This window comes from Dipodomys spectabilis, unplaced genomic scaffold, assembly GCF_019054845.1.
Source record: "Dipodomys spectabilis isolate Male_0828 unplaced genomic scaffold, ASM1905484v1 ptg000163l, whole genome shotgun sequence".
Classification (NCBI taxonomy): Eukaryota; Metazoa; Chordata; class Mammalia; order Rodentia; family Heteromyidae; genus Dipodomys; species Dipodomys spectabilis.
This window is the reverse complement of record NW_024870840.1, coordinates 14,978,610-14,996,744: the sequence shown is the minus strand read 5'-3', so window position 1 is coordinate 14,996,744 and position 18,135 is coordinate 14,978,610. Positions and strand designations below refer to the sequence as shown.

Sequence of the window (18,135 nt, the reverse complement as noted above, 5' to 3'; positions counted from 1 at the left end):
GATGTTTTTTAAGTACAAGAGCATCTTTCAAGATGAAACCAAGCTTAAAAGAGAAGTTTCCATTTCAATAGATCCCAATGAAAAAATAAATCTGAGTCCTAAGGTAGGTAAATTAACATACTAGAAGAATTGTATATTACTATTACTGTAACACTGTAAGAATTAAAATGCTTTTTACACTTACACTCTCAAATGCTTCTGAAATTAAGACTGGTACTATATTCACAAAAGTATGTGACACAACTTCCTTGCTATTTAGAATTAAAGTACAGGTCTCCCAGTCTTTTAAAGAATCTGAGTTATTTGTTCATATAAAGCAAATTTTAAAATACTTTAGCTGGTATACCTTTTATACATAGTCCAGTGGTCTTTCAGTGTGACGTGATTATCAATGATTTCATCCAGGGTGAGCAAAACTGTTAGCAGTTCTCCCAAATGCTCATACATAGTCTGTCAAAAAACCTTTAATGATTATCATTTAGTCACTAGTTAGAAGTTAAGCCTCATGTGGACGTTTAAATACATTTGAGTAATTAAAGCATGGGATAAATTAGTTTATGAAGCTCATTTATAAAGTTTAATCCTCAAATGACATCATTAGCCTCATAGAACACTTCATCCAATATTTCTTCCTTAAATTTAACAATGCAGATTTGTTTCACTGCCCAAAAAGATTACTTGGAGAATATACACTGAGAATGCTAAAAGTTAAAATGATTGTGAATTCTCATAACTCTTAAAGTCTTGGTATATAATCTAATACTTCCCAATCATATAAATTCTAAAGAGAAACAGTTTTACAAGGCAAGTTAAATTACTTTTACCTGAAAATGAACTCCAGTTGTCTCTATAATTTTAGGTGCAATCCTATAATAAAATAATATCCAAGTTAAAAAAGAGTATCTTATTGTCACAGTTCATTTTTATTTTAAGAAATAACATCTAGGAGAGGATACACATGGAATTTTAACATTAATTATCTTTATTAAAGTTTCAGTCACTAAACTTTAAGAGATCTTAAAGAATTATCACAATATTGCATTCCCCAAAGAAACCACTTGTATTTGGAGTCTGGGTTACCCTTGCCCATACCCCACTCATATGTAAGAACATAATAATGTGACCCAATCAGTAGCCTTAGTCTAAAGACACAACCTAAAGGATGTACCTTGGAATGGAGGTACAAAAACACTAAAATTGAAATTTACCTTTCTGAGCTACTAAAATTTCTCAATTACCAACTAGACTCTTTTTTTGTTACCCAAATGGGCATTTAAGAACTAATCCTGGTCAGTCAGATTGATTTCTAAATTTTCACATTTACTGAAAATTGATGAATACTTTTAAGATTAAATCAAAGTGAAAAGACAAAAAATTCAACCTTACTTCTTTCCTACTCAATATACCTAACAATAAGATATCTAATATAGTAATCATATATCTAAGTATTATAGTTTATATATTTGTGTGTGTATATATATATATATATATACACACACATATATATAGTATTATGGGAATGGAGGGGCTATGCTTTCATTCTCTCTTGCTACAAAGAAAACTTTAATAAAGAGCCAGAGCATAAAATAAATACTTAACTAAGGGGAAACAAATCTGAATGAAAAACAGCAAATATAGTATACACATTTATAGAATGAACATACAATGTAGTATAATGATGATAGGACTAAATGACCAAAAAGTGCCTAAGCTGCTGTAGAATCTTGGCAAATAATTCCTGTGAACTTGTTATCTCTTTTCGTTATCATGAACTTAAATAAAGCTACTATAAGTATCCTTTAAACAGAATTGCATTTTTAGAGTTTAGGTTGAGAAATCCACTATTTATTGTGATGGGTTTGCCTTTACAGGTGACTAGTCTCTTCTCTTTTGTAGCTTTTAATATCCCTTTTTTGTCCTGCTTATTTTGTAGTTATGTGTATGTGTTTCTTTTCTGATCTTGTCTATTTAGTATTCTGAAAGTGTCACATCTGGATAATTTCATCTCTCTTGAAAGTGGAGACTTTTCTATTATTTTATTGAACATGTTAGGTCTTGAACTTGCAACTCTTTCTGATGCCCATAATTCATAGATTTGGTCTTTTCATGATGTTTCTGATATCCTATATATGCAATTCACATTTCTTAGTGTTTCCCATGTCTCTGACTGATCTAATTCCCTGATACTATAATTCCCTGATACTAATTCACTGATACGATATTTTTGACTTGCTCTGTTCTGTTAGCTTCACTTTCAAGCGTGTTTTTAATTTTTAGTGTGTTACTGAATTCTTCATTTCCAACATTTCAAACTGATTTATTTCTCAGGATTTCCAAATCTTTATTAAATTCCCCCTTCTTACCCTGTCTTCTCTATTTTATTCATTTACTTGAACTTTCTTTGATTATACTCAGTTATTACCATTTGACTTTTTACTGTGGCATGGTTGACTCTTGGAGGAGACATACAGGTTTTATTTGCTATTGTGTTTTTATGTTGGGATTTATGCATCATTATAAGTTCTAATCACCTATATTATTCCAGCAGTCTTAATGTTCAGGTGATTGAAGTGTTACTTCTTGTCACTGGATTAGAAGGAATGGCTCAATAACTAAGCCTTTACCAGGTGCTCAAAGCACCAGGCCTGATCCTGAGTACTGTTCAAGTAAACTTGCTGAAGTCTGATTCAACTGAATCAGATGATAGTGTTGCTATCACTTTAGAGGCTTCCTTTCTCTGTAGAAGAACTACTGTAGAAGTAGTAGTGGTAGTAACTATTGGTTGTAGCAGCAGAAGTAACTATTGAAGTAGTAATAGAAGTAACTACTGGTTGTCAGAACTTTATTGTGTATGGGCTTTATTGGCCATGCTCTATTAGCTTTTTTCCCACTTGCTCTATACACCAAACAGTTTTGTGTGCCCAGGGGTGGCAAGCTTCCAAGTCTGCTGTAACAGACCCTGACTGCAACAAAAGTAAAGACAAAAGAGAACATGAGTTCTACCCTAGACTGGTTTGAAGAGGACCAATGATGGCCCTACTTATCTACTAGTTTCAATGTTTACAGACCGCTATCTAGAAGTTACTTCTCCTTGTGGAGGAGCTGTAGAAGTTTTCTGAGTGATCTGGATATAAGACCTTAGTCTTGTTCATCTGTTCTCCAGAATGCAGTTTCCAGGGGCAGGTTTCTGTGCTCTCAAGCCCTTATAACAAGCATTTATCTGTGGAGTGTAAGGGACCAAATTTGCAGTTGGCAAGATCCAGGCAGGCGCTAGAATCCAGGCAGCTCTACAGTCTCAGGCAATACCCAGCAGACTCACACTGGGTCTAAGGTCTATGGGATATATAAACTTATCTTGCAGACAGCACTGACAGCCAGAACGGTCTGTTTTACCTTGTAATGGAGGTCACTTCAATTCCACTCCCTCTCCAAGGAAGCCAGGACCAGGCTTGGAATTACATGCTATTTTTTTTTTCCTGTTGCCTTGGTTTCTCTCTGCTTTTTGCCTTTCTACAACCCCTTTTACAATTCACAATACTGTTCCTCTCTTTTCTCTCTTTAGAAGCTAGCACCTATGTTATTATATTTTTCTAATTCACAGTCAAAACGATAGATGTGTTTAATCTGCCATCTTGCCCACTCGTCCAGATTCTAAGATTCTTTACTTTAATTAAAGTCTAAAATGACTTTATTGTGTAATGGAATCATTACCATAGATAGGAAAGCAATAAGAGAGATAATACAGAATATGAACTAATACTATTTTCCTATGTAATCAAAGTTTTTTTAAGAGTTTTTTTCTGTCAACAGTTTCATTCAGACAGACAAAAGGGTCATGCAGCACGATAAAAACTGCCTTTTGCGGGGCTGGGAAGGTGGCTCAGTGGTAGAGTGCTTGCCTTGCAAGCATGAGGCCCTGGGTTCGATTCCTCAGCACCACATAAGCAAAAAGAAAAAAGCCGGAAGTGGTGCTGTGGCTCAAGTGGTAGAGTGCTAGCCTTGAGCTGAAGAGCTGAGGGACAGCACCCAAGCCCAGAGTTCAGGCCCCACAACTGGACAAAAAAACAAAAAAAAACAAAACTGCCTTTTGCAATAACTAGTATATGTCTGAGACAAGCAGAAAAGGTCAGATAAGTTAATGTTAGGCAAAATAACCCCAAGATAAGGACTTAAGTGGTTTTTCTTTCTTGCTATTGTTTCTAACAGATTTATAAGGTGATTTTTTTGTTGCTTTGTATGTCCCTCCCCCACGGTATAACCCGTTTTCACTGTATTTGATATTAGTATAATTTGGGGAGGGGAAGGGAAAAAACAAATTCTTTAAATAGGGATACAGGTGAACCCATTGCAACAATGAAATGTACAAGATGCTATGTTGAAAAACGAACTTAGAACTTTACAACTTTGGGGGGGTGGGAGTGTAGTTGTGGAGATTGGAGGGCAGGGATGGTAAGGGAAAAACAAAAAAAAGGAGGAAGCAACAATACTTGATAAGAAATGTAATCATTACCTTGCTCATGTAATTGTAACCCCTCTGTACCATATTTTCACAAAAAAACTTAATAAAAAATAAAAATAAAAACTGCCTTATGAATCCATATAATATATGCATCAAGATGTACTTTAAACATCATGAGTGTTCAAAACATGCTAAATAAATAAGTGAATTTAAAAAACTATTTCAGCCAGGTACTGGTGGCTCACACCTGTAATCCTACTCAGGAAACTGAGATCTGAGGATAGAAGTTCAAAGACAGCCCAGGCAGAAAAGGCTGTGGAACTCCTATCTCCAATAAAACCACCAGAAAACTGGAAGTGGTGATGTGGCTCAAGTGGTAGAGCACAAGCCTTGAGCTGAAAAGCTGAGGGACAGCACTCAGGCCCAGAGTTCAAGCCCTTGACAGACAAAAAATGACCAAACCTACTTCAGAGGATTCAATTTTTGGGGAAAAAGTCCTATATATCTACTATAAAGCAAAAATATTTCTTACAATTTCAGTAGGTTTCATTGTTCTATCGTCATACTTGCAAACAATGTCTTCAACAGTATTCATCCTTCTTGTTAGCCAAACCACTCCCATTAATACCCATCCCCCTACCCATTCCCCGACTGATCAACAAGTTTCCCATTTCCCTAATGATCAACAAGTTTCACTAAAATTCTCTATGTAGTTTTCATATATATTTGCAATGTATTACAAAATTATTCACCCACTATCTTTCTTTTACCCTAGCAAAAAATATTTCTAAGATTCATTACTTGTTACTGATATAGAGGGCAGCCAATTGATGTACTACATTCATCACCACTTCATAGCACCTCGTAACGAAACAAGAGAGTTCCTGAAACGACAAGTTGAGTATGTTACAAAATTAGTTTTTAAATGTCAGTTTTTTACTGAGCCTTATGGTAACATATTTAACAAACACAAAACGTTTTCCAGTAAAATCTCCAGTTACCCAGCACACAGACAACTTGAGCATTCTTCAACAATCCATGTTTACTTCACCTTTCTGCATGGCAGAAGTCATTCCTATCTCTGTTACCACTAATTTTTAATATTTTAATTACTGATATACCTTCTGAATAACAAAAACTCATTTCTTCTTGGAATATACACAACCTATTATGTTGACTAAATATAATTGCTTGTCAATAAATTTCTGTCCTATTAAATAAGTCAGTAAGTAAATACTTGAATGAATGAAGGAGCTCTAAGAACACAAGTTCAGAAAGGATGAGGATGAAAATAGTGATCTCTAACATTTAATCACATCTTTAAGCAAGCCTGGCACATAAGAAGTGAAATATCAACTATCTCAAAAATGTCAGGCATTAAATAATTCACATCTACTATGTGCCAGACCTTCTGAAAACGTTTTTACAAGCTCTCCACTTTTAAATCTACAGAAATAAGTTTGTACTTACAATATTTAACATCTGATTAAAACTACAGGGACAGGCTTTTATGTCCCTTGCACCAAGAACAGTTTCTAAATATACTAGATTGACAAAATGTATGGTGGACAATTAAAAATGGAACTTACATGCAGCTATCAATAGATCTACAACAATTTTTAAATTTTTAATTAAAAAATATGTTCTTTTTTTGAGGTGTTTTGTTTTGTTTTTTTGTGCCAGTGCTGAGGCTTGAACTCAGAGCCTGGGCTCTGTCCCTGAGCTTTTTTATTCATGACTAGTGCTCTACTACTGCTTCAGCCACAGCTCCATTTCTACCTTTTTTGTGATTAACTCGAGTTAAAAGTCTCAGACTTTCCTGCCTGGACTGGCTTTGAACTGCAATCCTCAGATCTTAATCTCCTGAACGGACAAGATTACAGTTGTGAGCAAGACAAGGTCTTACTATATAGTCTAGGCTGGCCTTCAATTCCTAGTCATCCTGCGTCAGCTTTCCAAATGCTGGGATTACAGGCATGTGACACCACACCTAGTTAAGCAAAGTACTTTAATTTTACTTAAGTTAAATGAAAGCAGAAAAGCAGGAATAGAAGTACACGACAAATAAAAAACACAAAATAAAGGCCAAGTCGGATCTACAAGCTTTAAAAGTGAACAAAATTAAACAGTTAAAAGAGATTATCAGACGATACAAAAAAACAAAATCCTGATAGTGACTCATTGCTTACCAACAGAAATACATTCTAAGAATCACTGTTAATCATTTTAGTCATTATACAGCTATCACAGACTGTACTAACACAATCAATACAGCTACAACATCACTAGACAATATAATCTTTGAGGAACATCGTGATAAATAAGGTACATTGTTGACCAAATATTTTTATGTGGTATATGATGATACATACAATTTTAAAGAAATGCTACTAAAACAGTGATAATAAGAGGCTGTAAAAATGGAAAAAGAATTCTTTTTAATGGCAATTAAAACAGAGCTAGGGCAGCAATATCACTGTCTGAAAAATAGACTTTATTAAAGTTACCACAGCTAATAATATACAGATTGAGTATTCCTTATACAAAATGCTTGGGACCACAAGTATTTCAGATTCCAAATAGTTTTTGGATTTGGGAATATTTTCATATATGTAATACACACACATATAAAATGAGATATATGGATGATATGAAGTTTAAATGTAAAATTCATTTGTGTCCATATATACCTATATACGAAGTCTATGAGTAATTTTACACATGATTTTTATTAATTTAATGTGTAGAACTTTCTATTTGTAATGCATGTCAGTGATTTTGGAGCATTTCAGATTTTAGACTAGATATACTCTCTCTCTCTGTATATATATATATATGTGTGTGCGTATAGTGTATATATATTTTATATATAATTATATGTTGTATAGAATTGTTAACATAGTTATATAAATATATATATTTCACAAAACACATGAAAAATTTTAAGATGATGCATATGCTTATTGCTTCACTGTAGTAACCTTTTGACCACATGTACTCCATAACACCATGTTGCATACCTTAAATATATATAACATTTATTTTTTTAAAAAAAGGAATTCAATATACAGAATCAATTACACAAGGCTTAAAGACTAAAACAGTGAAATAGATAATCAAGAGAAAGCAGAGGACCAAAAGGAAAAGGTTGCACTTGCGAGACTCTGGGAGCTTAGAGAAACAGGACCATGGTGGTCATATTATGATAAAAAAAAAAAAAAGATGATTTGTCAGGAATCATTAGCAACTTGTCTGTTCTAAATAAAATATCCTTAAAATGAGAAATACAAAACTGAATAAGGTAAGAAAAGTGAGATTCTACTTCCAGCTTTTTTTAGTAGTTAATGGGAAATAAGAGTCTCATGCACTTTCTTGCAAGTGCTGGCTTTAACCAGTGATTCTCAGATCTCAGCATCTTAAGTAGCTTCAATTACAGGCAGGAGCCACTGATACTCAGCTTCCAACTTAGACTTTTTTTTTTTTGTAGGTACTGTCCCTGAGGTCTTTTGCTCAAAGATAGGGCTCTACGACTCTCAAAGTAGCTCACCACAGTTCCACTTTCAGTTTTTGAGTAATTAACTGGAGATGAGCATCTCTCAGGGATTCTTCTGCCTAGGCTAGCTTTGAACCATGATCACTCTGATTTCAGCCTTGTGAGTAGTTATGGTTGCAAGCATAAGCCACTGGTGCCTGGATACAACTTAAGACTTTTAAGACACCTTCTTGTCCAACAGAATTTGGACTGCCAATAGGTGACTGAAATTTAGGAAAGGAATATTATTTCCATATTTTGTTGTTTTCATCAAGATAGGCAAATCTAAGCAATAGTTCACTGGAATGATGGTATTTGCACCAAGTGTCAAGCTTCTTTTAACACTTCAAAACCAAATAAGCCCCTCTCAAGAGACATTAGCAGCAGCCAGAGACAGTCATGTCTTCCGAGGTTCACGACTATTCCATAAGACAATTTAATACAATTCAGTACTATTCTATAGGACCCTCTCACAGCTACTCATTTTTCTCCTGTTTTGTGTAGTTTCTTCAGCTACTCATTTTTGTTGTTCTTACTGTCAAGACCAGTTAAAATCTACTCATTCAATAAGAATCACATTTATCAGGACAATTTATTATCTACTGTCCTCATGTTACAAAATACTTCTAGACTACATATATATATGTATATACATATGTACATATGTATATGGATATATACATATACATATGTACATATGTATCTTATGTATCAAATGTATGCTATGTATCCTATGACCAAATCTTCTGGAATAGTATGTGTGGTTTGTTTTCTAGAGATAACCCTGAATAACACATGCCATATTATTAACAAAATGCTCTCAATAAGGCCAAGTAGATCTAAAAAAAAAAAAAAATGCTCAAGATAGAAAAAAATTTAGAACAACATGTTAAGATACTTGATTTGGTCAAATATAGTAAATCTTGTATCCAACAATCAGACAGGAAGTACGGAATGGACATTTTTTTCTTATCTCCAATTTCACTTATTCACTTTGCACATGCATTGTTGTACAATGGAAGAAGAGAACAAGTTATTTCACATTTTTAATAAAATTAAGCCAAAAGGCCCAAAATTACCGTACCTTCAGTGATGAAAATTGAAACATCCTGTCAGATGCATCCAGTACTACTAACTTTTAGCAATGCCACTATTGTTTGTACAGCAACTTCATCCTCTCCATTTACATTTTCTGATTCAATTACTTTTCTCAGCTAGTATAAAGCTTAAAGTTTTAAAGGCATGGTAACAAATTGTTCAGAAATCAAACATAAAGAAATTTATTTTAATACCATGGTCCCCTAAAATTGCTTAAAAATCTTTTAGGAGTTGTGACTTCCTAAACTATAATCCAATTCTGATTGAGTCTCTTATCAAAGTATACATCCTTAATAAGTGAAAGGATCAGAATGTTTTTAGGAGTAAGAGGGTTTAAGCTCACTTGGTAGACAGTGCTTTGCCACTGAGCCATACCTGCATCCCTGTTTGCACTGGTTATTTTGCCCAGCCCTGTGCCTAGACTGTGATCCTCCTATTTTAGGTTTCCCACTGTAGCTGTGATGATAGGAACTCACTATCATGCCGAGTTTCTTCTTTAGAGATGGAAAGTCTTGCTGGGATCATAGGTTCACACCACCAAATCCAGCTGTTGGATGAGAAGTGGTCTCATGAACTTTTTGTCTAGGCTACCTTCAAACAAAATCTTTCCAATCTCAGCCTTCTGAGTAGCTTGGGTTAACAGTGTGAGCCACTGCACCTGGTTTAGGTTTCAGAACTTATTGAAGTATGTGTGGTTTATGCAAACTTTTAAAAGACAAAATTCAAGAGAATATGAAAATCAGTTACCTGTAAAAATGAAATAAATCTTCCCATTTGAATTTGACAATCACCTTCCACCATGCTAGAATCTGTAGCTTTAAAACACAAAATGAAGAACTGTTTCCATTTTTTAATTTGAACTCAATCACCAAAAAAGAAAATGTTATTTTATTCACTGGGTCATATTCTAATATGCACAGTATTGAAACACAGAATTTTTACACTAAAGAGATAAATGAGACTCACTAGTCACACAATTAAAGCTAACCATCTGCTTCAGTACTTAATTAAGCCAAGGAAAATTCTTTTTTGGGGGGAGTCCGGTTGTGGGGCCTGAACTCTGGGCCTGGGCGCTGTCCCTCAGCTCTTGAGCTCAAGGCTAGCGCTCTACCACTTGAGCCACAGCACCACTTCCGGCTTTTTTCTTTTTGCTTATGTGGTGCTGAGGAATCGAACCCAGGGCCTCTGGCATGCAAGGCAAGCGATGTACCACTGAGCCACCTTCCCAGCGCCCAAGCCAAGGAAAATTCTTAAGTTACAGTACTTTGTATGCAAGTATATTAAAACAGTTTGAAGGGAATTTACTGCTGATTCATTATTCAATTTTTTTCACCTATTACTCCAAAACAATCACCAAAATACTGCATATGTATTTTCTCACATTAATACATTATATAATACTGTTAAGCCTAGAATTAGCTGTTAATTTTGTTCAATTTTTTTTTTTTTGCTAGTCCTGGGGCTTGAACTCAGGGCCTTGGCACTGTCCCTGAGCACTTTACCACTTGAGCCCAGAGCCACCTGTGGCTTTTTCTGTTTATGTGGTACTGAGAAATTGAACCCAGGGCTTCATGCATGCTAGGCAAGCACTCTACCACTAAGCCACATTCCCAGCTCTGTTCATTTCAATTTTATATAAAGTATCACCACATTCTAATTTTGAAATTTTAATACTTACCTCCTTCTCCATAAAACAAGAGACCATTGTAAAACTTAGTTTCTGCCTGTTTTAAAACAAATTAGAATAGTTTTTGTTTTCAAATTTGTTTTCAAATTCCTATACATTCTACATTTAGTAACAGAGAACTACATTTACATGCAAATTTATTTAAATTCCAAAAACCACTTAAAAATAAATTCAAAATTTATCTATAGGGTAACAAAAATATTACTAATACTTCAAGCTATATCTTGATTCCTTTAGCTTTTATTTGTATTCTGTCTTATCTGACCATCCTCACTGTTCCATATACTCTCAATTGTTCATACTATGCAACCACAGTGTCTATCAGATAAATGAAGAGGAAAAAAAAAACATGAAGTTTAATGACTTCAACCAGGATTTAATGGCTCTTGGGTAAACAAAACTAAATCCATATTAGAAGTTCAAAGCTTTTGTAAACAAAAAATGAATTATATCTAGCTAGCTAGGTAATTGATGGCAGGTAATACCAACCCTTAGAGAGATTCACCGAGTATTCAAACAGATATTACTAGTAAGATATTGAGTAAGTAACACCCTTTAAGCTTCAGTTTCTTCATCCCTTCCTCACCAATTCTTGGAGCTGTTCTAAGGACTAACAGTTTTAGCACACAGCAAGTACTCAATGAATGGGAATATTACCATTCTTTATTATTAGTATCATTAACGTTAATGCTTTAATGAATTCACACTGACATTCAATATTTATTACATACTGCATATATATAAGTATACATCTGCCTTGTTTTTAAAGATTTGAAGACTACAAATAATTACCTCATATTTTAACTTCTTGATTTCACAGCAAAGTGCAGCATAAACAGTGATGACTTTGTTTAAGACCTTATTTCATGAGAAGATAAAATAAGGTAAATTATAATAGAAAATGGAAAGCATATAGTTTTTAAAATACGTTTTTAGGTGTAGGATTTGGTACCTTGTTTTCAGTCTTGATGAGCTCCAAAAGAGAAGACTGTTCATAAGGCAAAAGCTATAGAAACAAAGGAAAAAAATATTCTTTTTAATTTGGGGAGGGGGGGGAAGTCACTGAAATTTTACATACACGAAATTAGCTGAATTATAGTTAACATAAAGTTGGACACAAACCACAAGTTTTCTGAACACAACCTCAATAGCCAACAAAATAAGGAAATGAAAAAGTTAAAATAAAAGGGCTCCAATATGACATTCTATGTTGCAATGACTCAAGCTGGGCTCTAGCTGGTTATGAATGCAGTGCAAGAAAACAAAAGGGAAGAAGAGAATACTAACATCCAATCCTATAATTATGAGAAAAGATGCTCATTTTGGATTCACTATGTAGGTATAAATTTAGTATTATGGCTAAAAAGGTCAAAATACATGACAAAGAGCAGAATAGGGAAAAGGACAACTGTTCTTATATTCATGATTCAAAAACAAAAATATAGTGAGTGCATTTATCTTCTAAGGCAAGCTTTAGCCTCTACCTCTTTCTTAGCTTTTGATTATCATCTGTGATTTTTTTTTTTAAATTAAATAGCATTATAGAACTTTCCCTTGGCAACATACCTACAAGTCTGGATATAGGTAAATTAAAAATCTGTATATTTGATTGTATGTAAAACAACCTCAATTAAAATAAACCTTGAATATCCTGATAGTCCTCTTCATTTTCTTGATGATAAAAAAGAAAAGCTGGCTCAAATAGACTTTTGCCTATCAAAGCTTTGAGTTTATATCATTATTTCAAAATACACTTTTTAAAAACACCTTTAGTAATGCTTAGAGAAAAAGAACTAGTAATTTTATGTAAGTTATTTCATGCTTAGATTTCAAGTTAAAACGCATTTCTATTTTTTTAAATGGCATTTTCAAGATGTAGGCTGTTCTAAAATATAAATACATATGTATATGTGTACATGTATAAATAAAAGGAAATCAAACCTTTAATGCTATAGGATCAAGATTGAAATCCCAAACATCACCAATGGAATCATCCAGAGCATCCTCAATTCTTCTCAGTTGGGATGTATATTCCTCAAGAAACTTCCCATAATTCTTAAGTTGGACTTCAGCATGAATTTCTAAAAGTAAATTTTAAAACAGTACATTATAAGTGATGAATTACAGAACATTTACTTTAACCTCAGAAGTCACAGCTAAGCACTGTTAATTATTGCTTTGGAAAGTCTGAAGATCTTGAAAATAAAGTTCCACAGTTAAACAGTAATTTAGTTTTCAATTGTCTCCAAATATGTAAAACAATTTAAAAAACTATAGCCTCACTTAACCCATAATCTAGGGCTTAACCAGTATGAATTAATATTTTAGGTAACTAGACAACTCAGCATCCTGTACTATGCTTTAGTCAAATACAACACTGAAACAAACCTGAATTAGGTACAAAAATCTGTATTTTGCAAAAGCAGTATTTTTAAACTAATTTTTTTTTTACCTTTAAGTAGTTGTATAAAGGGGTGACCATTCAACAAATCTGTTCATAAGTACAATGTTTTTTTTGTGTACGTGTATGCGTGTGGTGCATGTCAATCCTGGGACCTGAACTCAAAATTTGGATGCTGTCCCTGAGCTTTTTTGCACAAGGCTAGTAATTCTACCAAGCCACAGCTCCAGTTCTGGTGTTTTGGTAGTTAACTGGAGATAAGAGTCTCATGGATTTTCCTGCCTGGGCTGGCTTAGAACCATGATCCACACTCAGACTGCAGCCTCCTGAGTAGCTAGGATTAAAGGCATGAGCCACTAGTACAATAGTACCTAGTACAACGCACTTTGACTGATGTAACCCTTTTCATTATTCTCCCCCAATCCAACCCCTCCTTCCATTTTCCTAGTTTCATAGGATATACTTTGAATATTATTATTGTATTTTCCCCCCCTCTCTTCATCTATCTATCCCTCTTCCCTTGACCTGCCCCATAAACACTTCAAGTATCAGTTGCCTGACATTCATTTCGTTGGACTGTTTGTTTTTCTAAAAAAATTACACTATTTAAGTTTTGCCTAGAACATAGCATACCTTCAGTTAACAAGCTTGCATACAACTCTATATGTGCTTATTTGTATATTTATAAATTAGATCTAGTTTCCACATATGAAAGAAAATGTGTCCTTTGTCTCTCTGGGCCTGACTTCAAGTAATATAATTTTTTCCAGGTCTATCAATTTCTTTGCAAATGATATGATATCCTTCTTCCTAATGGACGAGTAAAATCACATTGTTTATATATACTATATTTTCTTGATCAATTCATCCATAGATTGACCTGACCCTACACCCCACACAAACAGAAGCCATTTATTTATTTACTTACTTACTTAATGGTCTGTGACCAGGACTTGAACTCTTGATCTGATGTTTTCATTTACTGACTGACACTTTATCATCTGAACCATACCTCCAACCCCAAGAGCCATCTTAATGTTAATTTCATTTCCAGTGAATTTTCTTTTTATGTTTTCACTTATTTGTTGCAGTACTAGGGTTTGAACTCAGCTTGCTGGACAGGCTCATACTCTACAACTTGAACTATGCCTCTAACTCTTTTTTTTATTAATTTTTGGAACAGGATCTCACATTTTTGCCCCAGGCTTGGACTGCAACTCTCCTATTTATGCTTTTCCCATAGCTGAGGTGACAGGCATGTGTCACCATGCACAGCATTCCTACTGAGGTGGGAGTCCCACCAAATTTTGCCCCAGCTTGCCTTGAACTCTAATCATCCAGACCTCCATGTCCCAAATAGCTAGAATTACAGATATGAGCCATTATAATTAGCCACCAATTTTTAAATGAGGCTTAGACTTACTGTAGAATAACATTATTCCTGTGATGTCTAAAATAATGAGAAGTTCTAATTATTTAACTGATACACCTGAGTTGAAAAAGCCAATAAAAAAATCACAGGCTCAGTACAAAATATTGTGGTGATATTTACAGAATTCACACATTAATAGATGACTTTAAGCACAGTTGCTGAAATAAACTGATTTTTCAAAATTGTAAATATCTCAATACTTAAAAGTTTATTAGTTATCCCCCAACAGCAAATTCAACTCCCAACTAAGGTTTGTTTATTGACATGTATAATTATCTTTATCTTCAAAAATAAAGAATTTTTCTCTCTTCCAATGAACACTGCAAAGCAACTCTGAGTATGTTCTGTCTCAAACTGTATTCAAGTAAAAAGATCTACCTCCCTATTCTTTCACCTGGATTTGATGAGTCATTTCAGTTAATTAAGATTTCTCTCAACCAGGCACCGGTAGCTCACACCTGTAATCCTAGCTCCTCATGAGGCTAAGATCTGAAGATCATGGCTGGAGCCAGACTAAGCAGGAAAGCCCATGAGATTCTTACCTCCAATTAACCACTAGAAAACCAGAAATGTAGCTATGGATCAGTGATAGACTGCTAGCCTAGAGCAGAAAAGCTAAGGGACTCACACCAAGTTTAGGACCATGACCACCAAAAAAAAAGGGGGGGGGGGTTCCTGTTTCATTACACCATTAATCTAAGTGATTATAGTCTATATATAATTCGTTGCACAAAAATTAATGGAGGGAGAGATATTAAGAATCCAAAAAGAAATGTGCTCTTTACCTGACTTATGTAACTGCAACCCCTCTGTACATCACCTTTACAATAAAAATTTAAAAATTTAAAAATTAATATAAACTAGGCATAGCAAATAGATGAGGACATTTTTGTCTTCAGCTAACTAAAATCTCAAGAATCCAGAACACCAAGCTAATTTCCACTGGCCAGCTACGTGGGAAATGACCAAAGTTTTGTTTGAACAGCAAATGAGTTCTTAAAAGACAATGCTAGAAAAATCACTGCTATTGAAACATTTGTTTAGTCTGGGAATTTCACAAGGTAGAAGAAGGCAATGGAAAATCTTCAATAAGGCCCCTTACTGATAAGATAGTCAACTGTAAAGTTGGTAAAAGTTAAGAGTACAAAGATTTGACTTAAGAAAGAACCACAAGGTGATCCTTCAAAACTCCAAAGATCTGCATAACATGTTTGTCTCTTCCAATAGACTGCATTTTTTATCCTATTTCTTTTTCTTTGGTCAGTCATGGGGCTTGAACTCTGGGCCTGGGCACTGTCCCTGTGGAGAGTGGTCTACCACTTAAGCCACAGAACCACTTCCGGTTTTCTGTTAGTTTACTGGAGATAAGATTCTCAGGTACTTTCCTGCCCAGGAGCCTGGCTTTGAACCACAATCCTCAGATCTCAGCCTCCTGAGTAGCTAGCATCACAGGCATGAGCCACTGGCGCATGGCTCCTATTTCTATTTCTAATAGCACCTACAATGTAGAAAATGTATGTTGAGTGAATCAGGTCATTCTACTTCAAGCTGAAGTCTCTTCAAACCCATAAATTATTCTGTTTTCTGAATGAGAACTTTATCCAAAAACAAACAAACCTGGAGACAGTGTTGGCTCCAGCCTCCCTATTAATAGGCTGAGATCTGAGGACTACAGTTCAAGCCAACCCCGAAGAAAACCATGACACTCTTATCTGCAATGAACCGCCAGAAATGCAGCTGTGGCTCAAGTGGTAGAGGGTTAGCCTTTAGCAGAAATGATCAAGGACAATACCCAGGTCTAAGTTCAAGCCCCAGGATCAGTCCTCTTTGCCCCCAAAAAAGGAAAACACAGCACAGTTCACTTTAAAACAAACAAAAAGAATACTTTACACACACACACACACACACACAAACTTAATGATTTTTGTCCTTACAGATTTTTTATACTACATAAGAGCTACTGAAGAACTGCACACCATCCTGGATGTACTTAGGTCACCCTTCTCTGCGAGGCAAAAAAAAAAAAATCCCAGTTACACCTAGTCACATCTAAGTTTATAGACATAGGTCTCAATTTGTAAAATCAAACAAAATTCCAGTCGAAAGTTTTAATGACATTCAAAGTGAGTGAGTCAACAATGCATAAAGTACTCACAAGAGGTAAACTCATTATCATATCACTTATTCAGAATATCACCAAAGATCAGAAACAGATCGTCAACCTGAATTAGTTACAAAAGTTTCGCTGAAATAGTTGGTCATTTGACTGAAAGAAACAGCATTTGTTAGGTTTGGGGATTTGGGGGGGGAAGAGGGGGCTAGCGGGGGCCAGGAGGAGGAGGCGAGTGGATTTCTCAGTTTAAAAAAGAATCACAAGACTGAATTTTATGAAGCAACATTTGCATAGTCTGTGTGTGTGTGTGTGTGTGTGTGTGTGTGTGCACGCCAGTCACGGGACTTGAACCGGGGCTTGGACGCTGTCCCTAAACTTCTTTTGCTCAAGGCTAGGCCTAACCACTTGAACCACAGGGGCACTTCCGGCTTTTTTATTTTTTCAGAGTAGTTTACTGGAGATAAGCGTCTCACGAACTTTCTTGCCCTCCTGGCTTCGAACCACGACCCTCAGATCTCAGCCTCCTGAATAGCTAGGGTTACAGGCGTGAGCCACTGGCGCACGGCTGCACAATTTTTTCCCCTTAATGTTAGTAACTGCAATGACAGCTACAGGACATCCCTGAATATATATATATATGTCACTTAATGCAAAATAAAAGCCGCTGGAAGGGGATAAAATGGTATGCGTGCGTTTCTCCCCCCCGTGGGAAGGGCTGTTTTCTCGCCATCTTCTAAAGAATGTAAACGCAAACTTCCCAAAGTTGGTTTGAGAGGAAAAAGCAGCAAAACAGGAAACCGAAACAGGAACCCCGGAGCTCAGGCTCTTCTGGCGAGGAGCACTGAGCACGGAGAAACCCTCCCTGTGGCTGAGCCAGGAGCCGGCTGGGTTCACCGGACCGCGGGGCCTGGGCCGCGCCCCGTCCCACCGCGCCGCGCCCGGCCCCGCCCGGCCCGGCCCGGCCCGCCCCTCCCCAGGGCCCGCAGAGAACGGTCATCGCGCCCCCCCACCTCAGGCCGCCGGAAGGGTCACCGCCGCGCCCGCGGAGCCAGACTTGGCCCGTCCGCCCCGGCCACGCCGGAACCCCGACCCCCGAAGTCACGCAGGAGCCCGCGTCCCTCTCACACCCCACGGGGTAATAAGTGTCCGGACCCCGACGCCGCGCGGAGCCCGCGACGCCCAGCCCTCCCGCAGCGGCCCCGCCAGCCCGCGCCGTCCACACCCGCGGCCTCGCCCCGACGCTCCCTTACTCTGCGAGCCGTCATCCACGCGGTCAAACTCCCAGTCTGGGGACAGAGTCTCCACCGCCATCACCCCGGCACCTCTCACAGACAGACACAGCCCCAAGCAGCCGGGAGGGGGAGCGACGCCGCCAGCCTCACCCCAGCGGCTGTCACGACACGTGACTTCCGG

General features: G+C 36.5%; 1 protein-coding gene across 2 annotated transcripts in view; it reads right to left on the bottom strand.

Moving 5' to 3' along the window:
• Washc4 (WASH complex subunit 4) overlaps positions 1–18,135 on the bottom strand; it is a 60,733-nt gene extending 42,598 nt beyond the window's left edge. Inside the window, exons 1-9 of one of the 2 annotated variants that reach the window (XM_042693069.1) lie at positions 17,973–18,135; positions 12,718–12,857; positions 11,729–11,782; positions 11,569–11,634; positions 10,768–10,813; positions 9,837–9,904; positions 5,261–5,343; positions 825–867; positions 347–450 (exon numbers count right to left, since the gene is read on the bottom strand). In XM_042693069.1, the coding sequence (XP_042549003.1) occupies positions 347–450; positions 825–867; positions 5,261–5,343; positions 9,837–9,904; positions 10,768–10,813; positions 11,569–11,634; positions 11,729–11,782; positions 12,718–12,857; positions 17,973–18,033 (665 nt within the window). In that variant the 5' untranslated portion in view covers positions 18,034–18,135. Of the gene's footprint in view, positions 1–346; positions 463–824; positions 868–5,260; positions 5,344–9,836; positions 9,905–10,767; positions 10,814–11,568; positions 11,635–11,728; positions 11,783–12,717; positions 12,858–17,972 lie in introns of those variants that run through there. The other variant, XM_042693070.1, reaches the window with a different exon arrangement.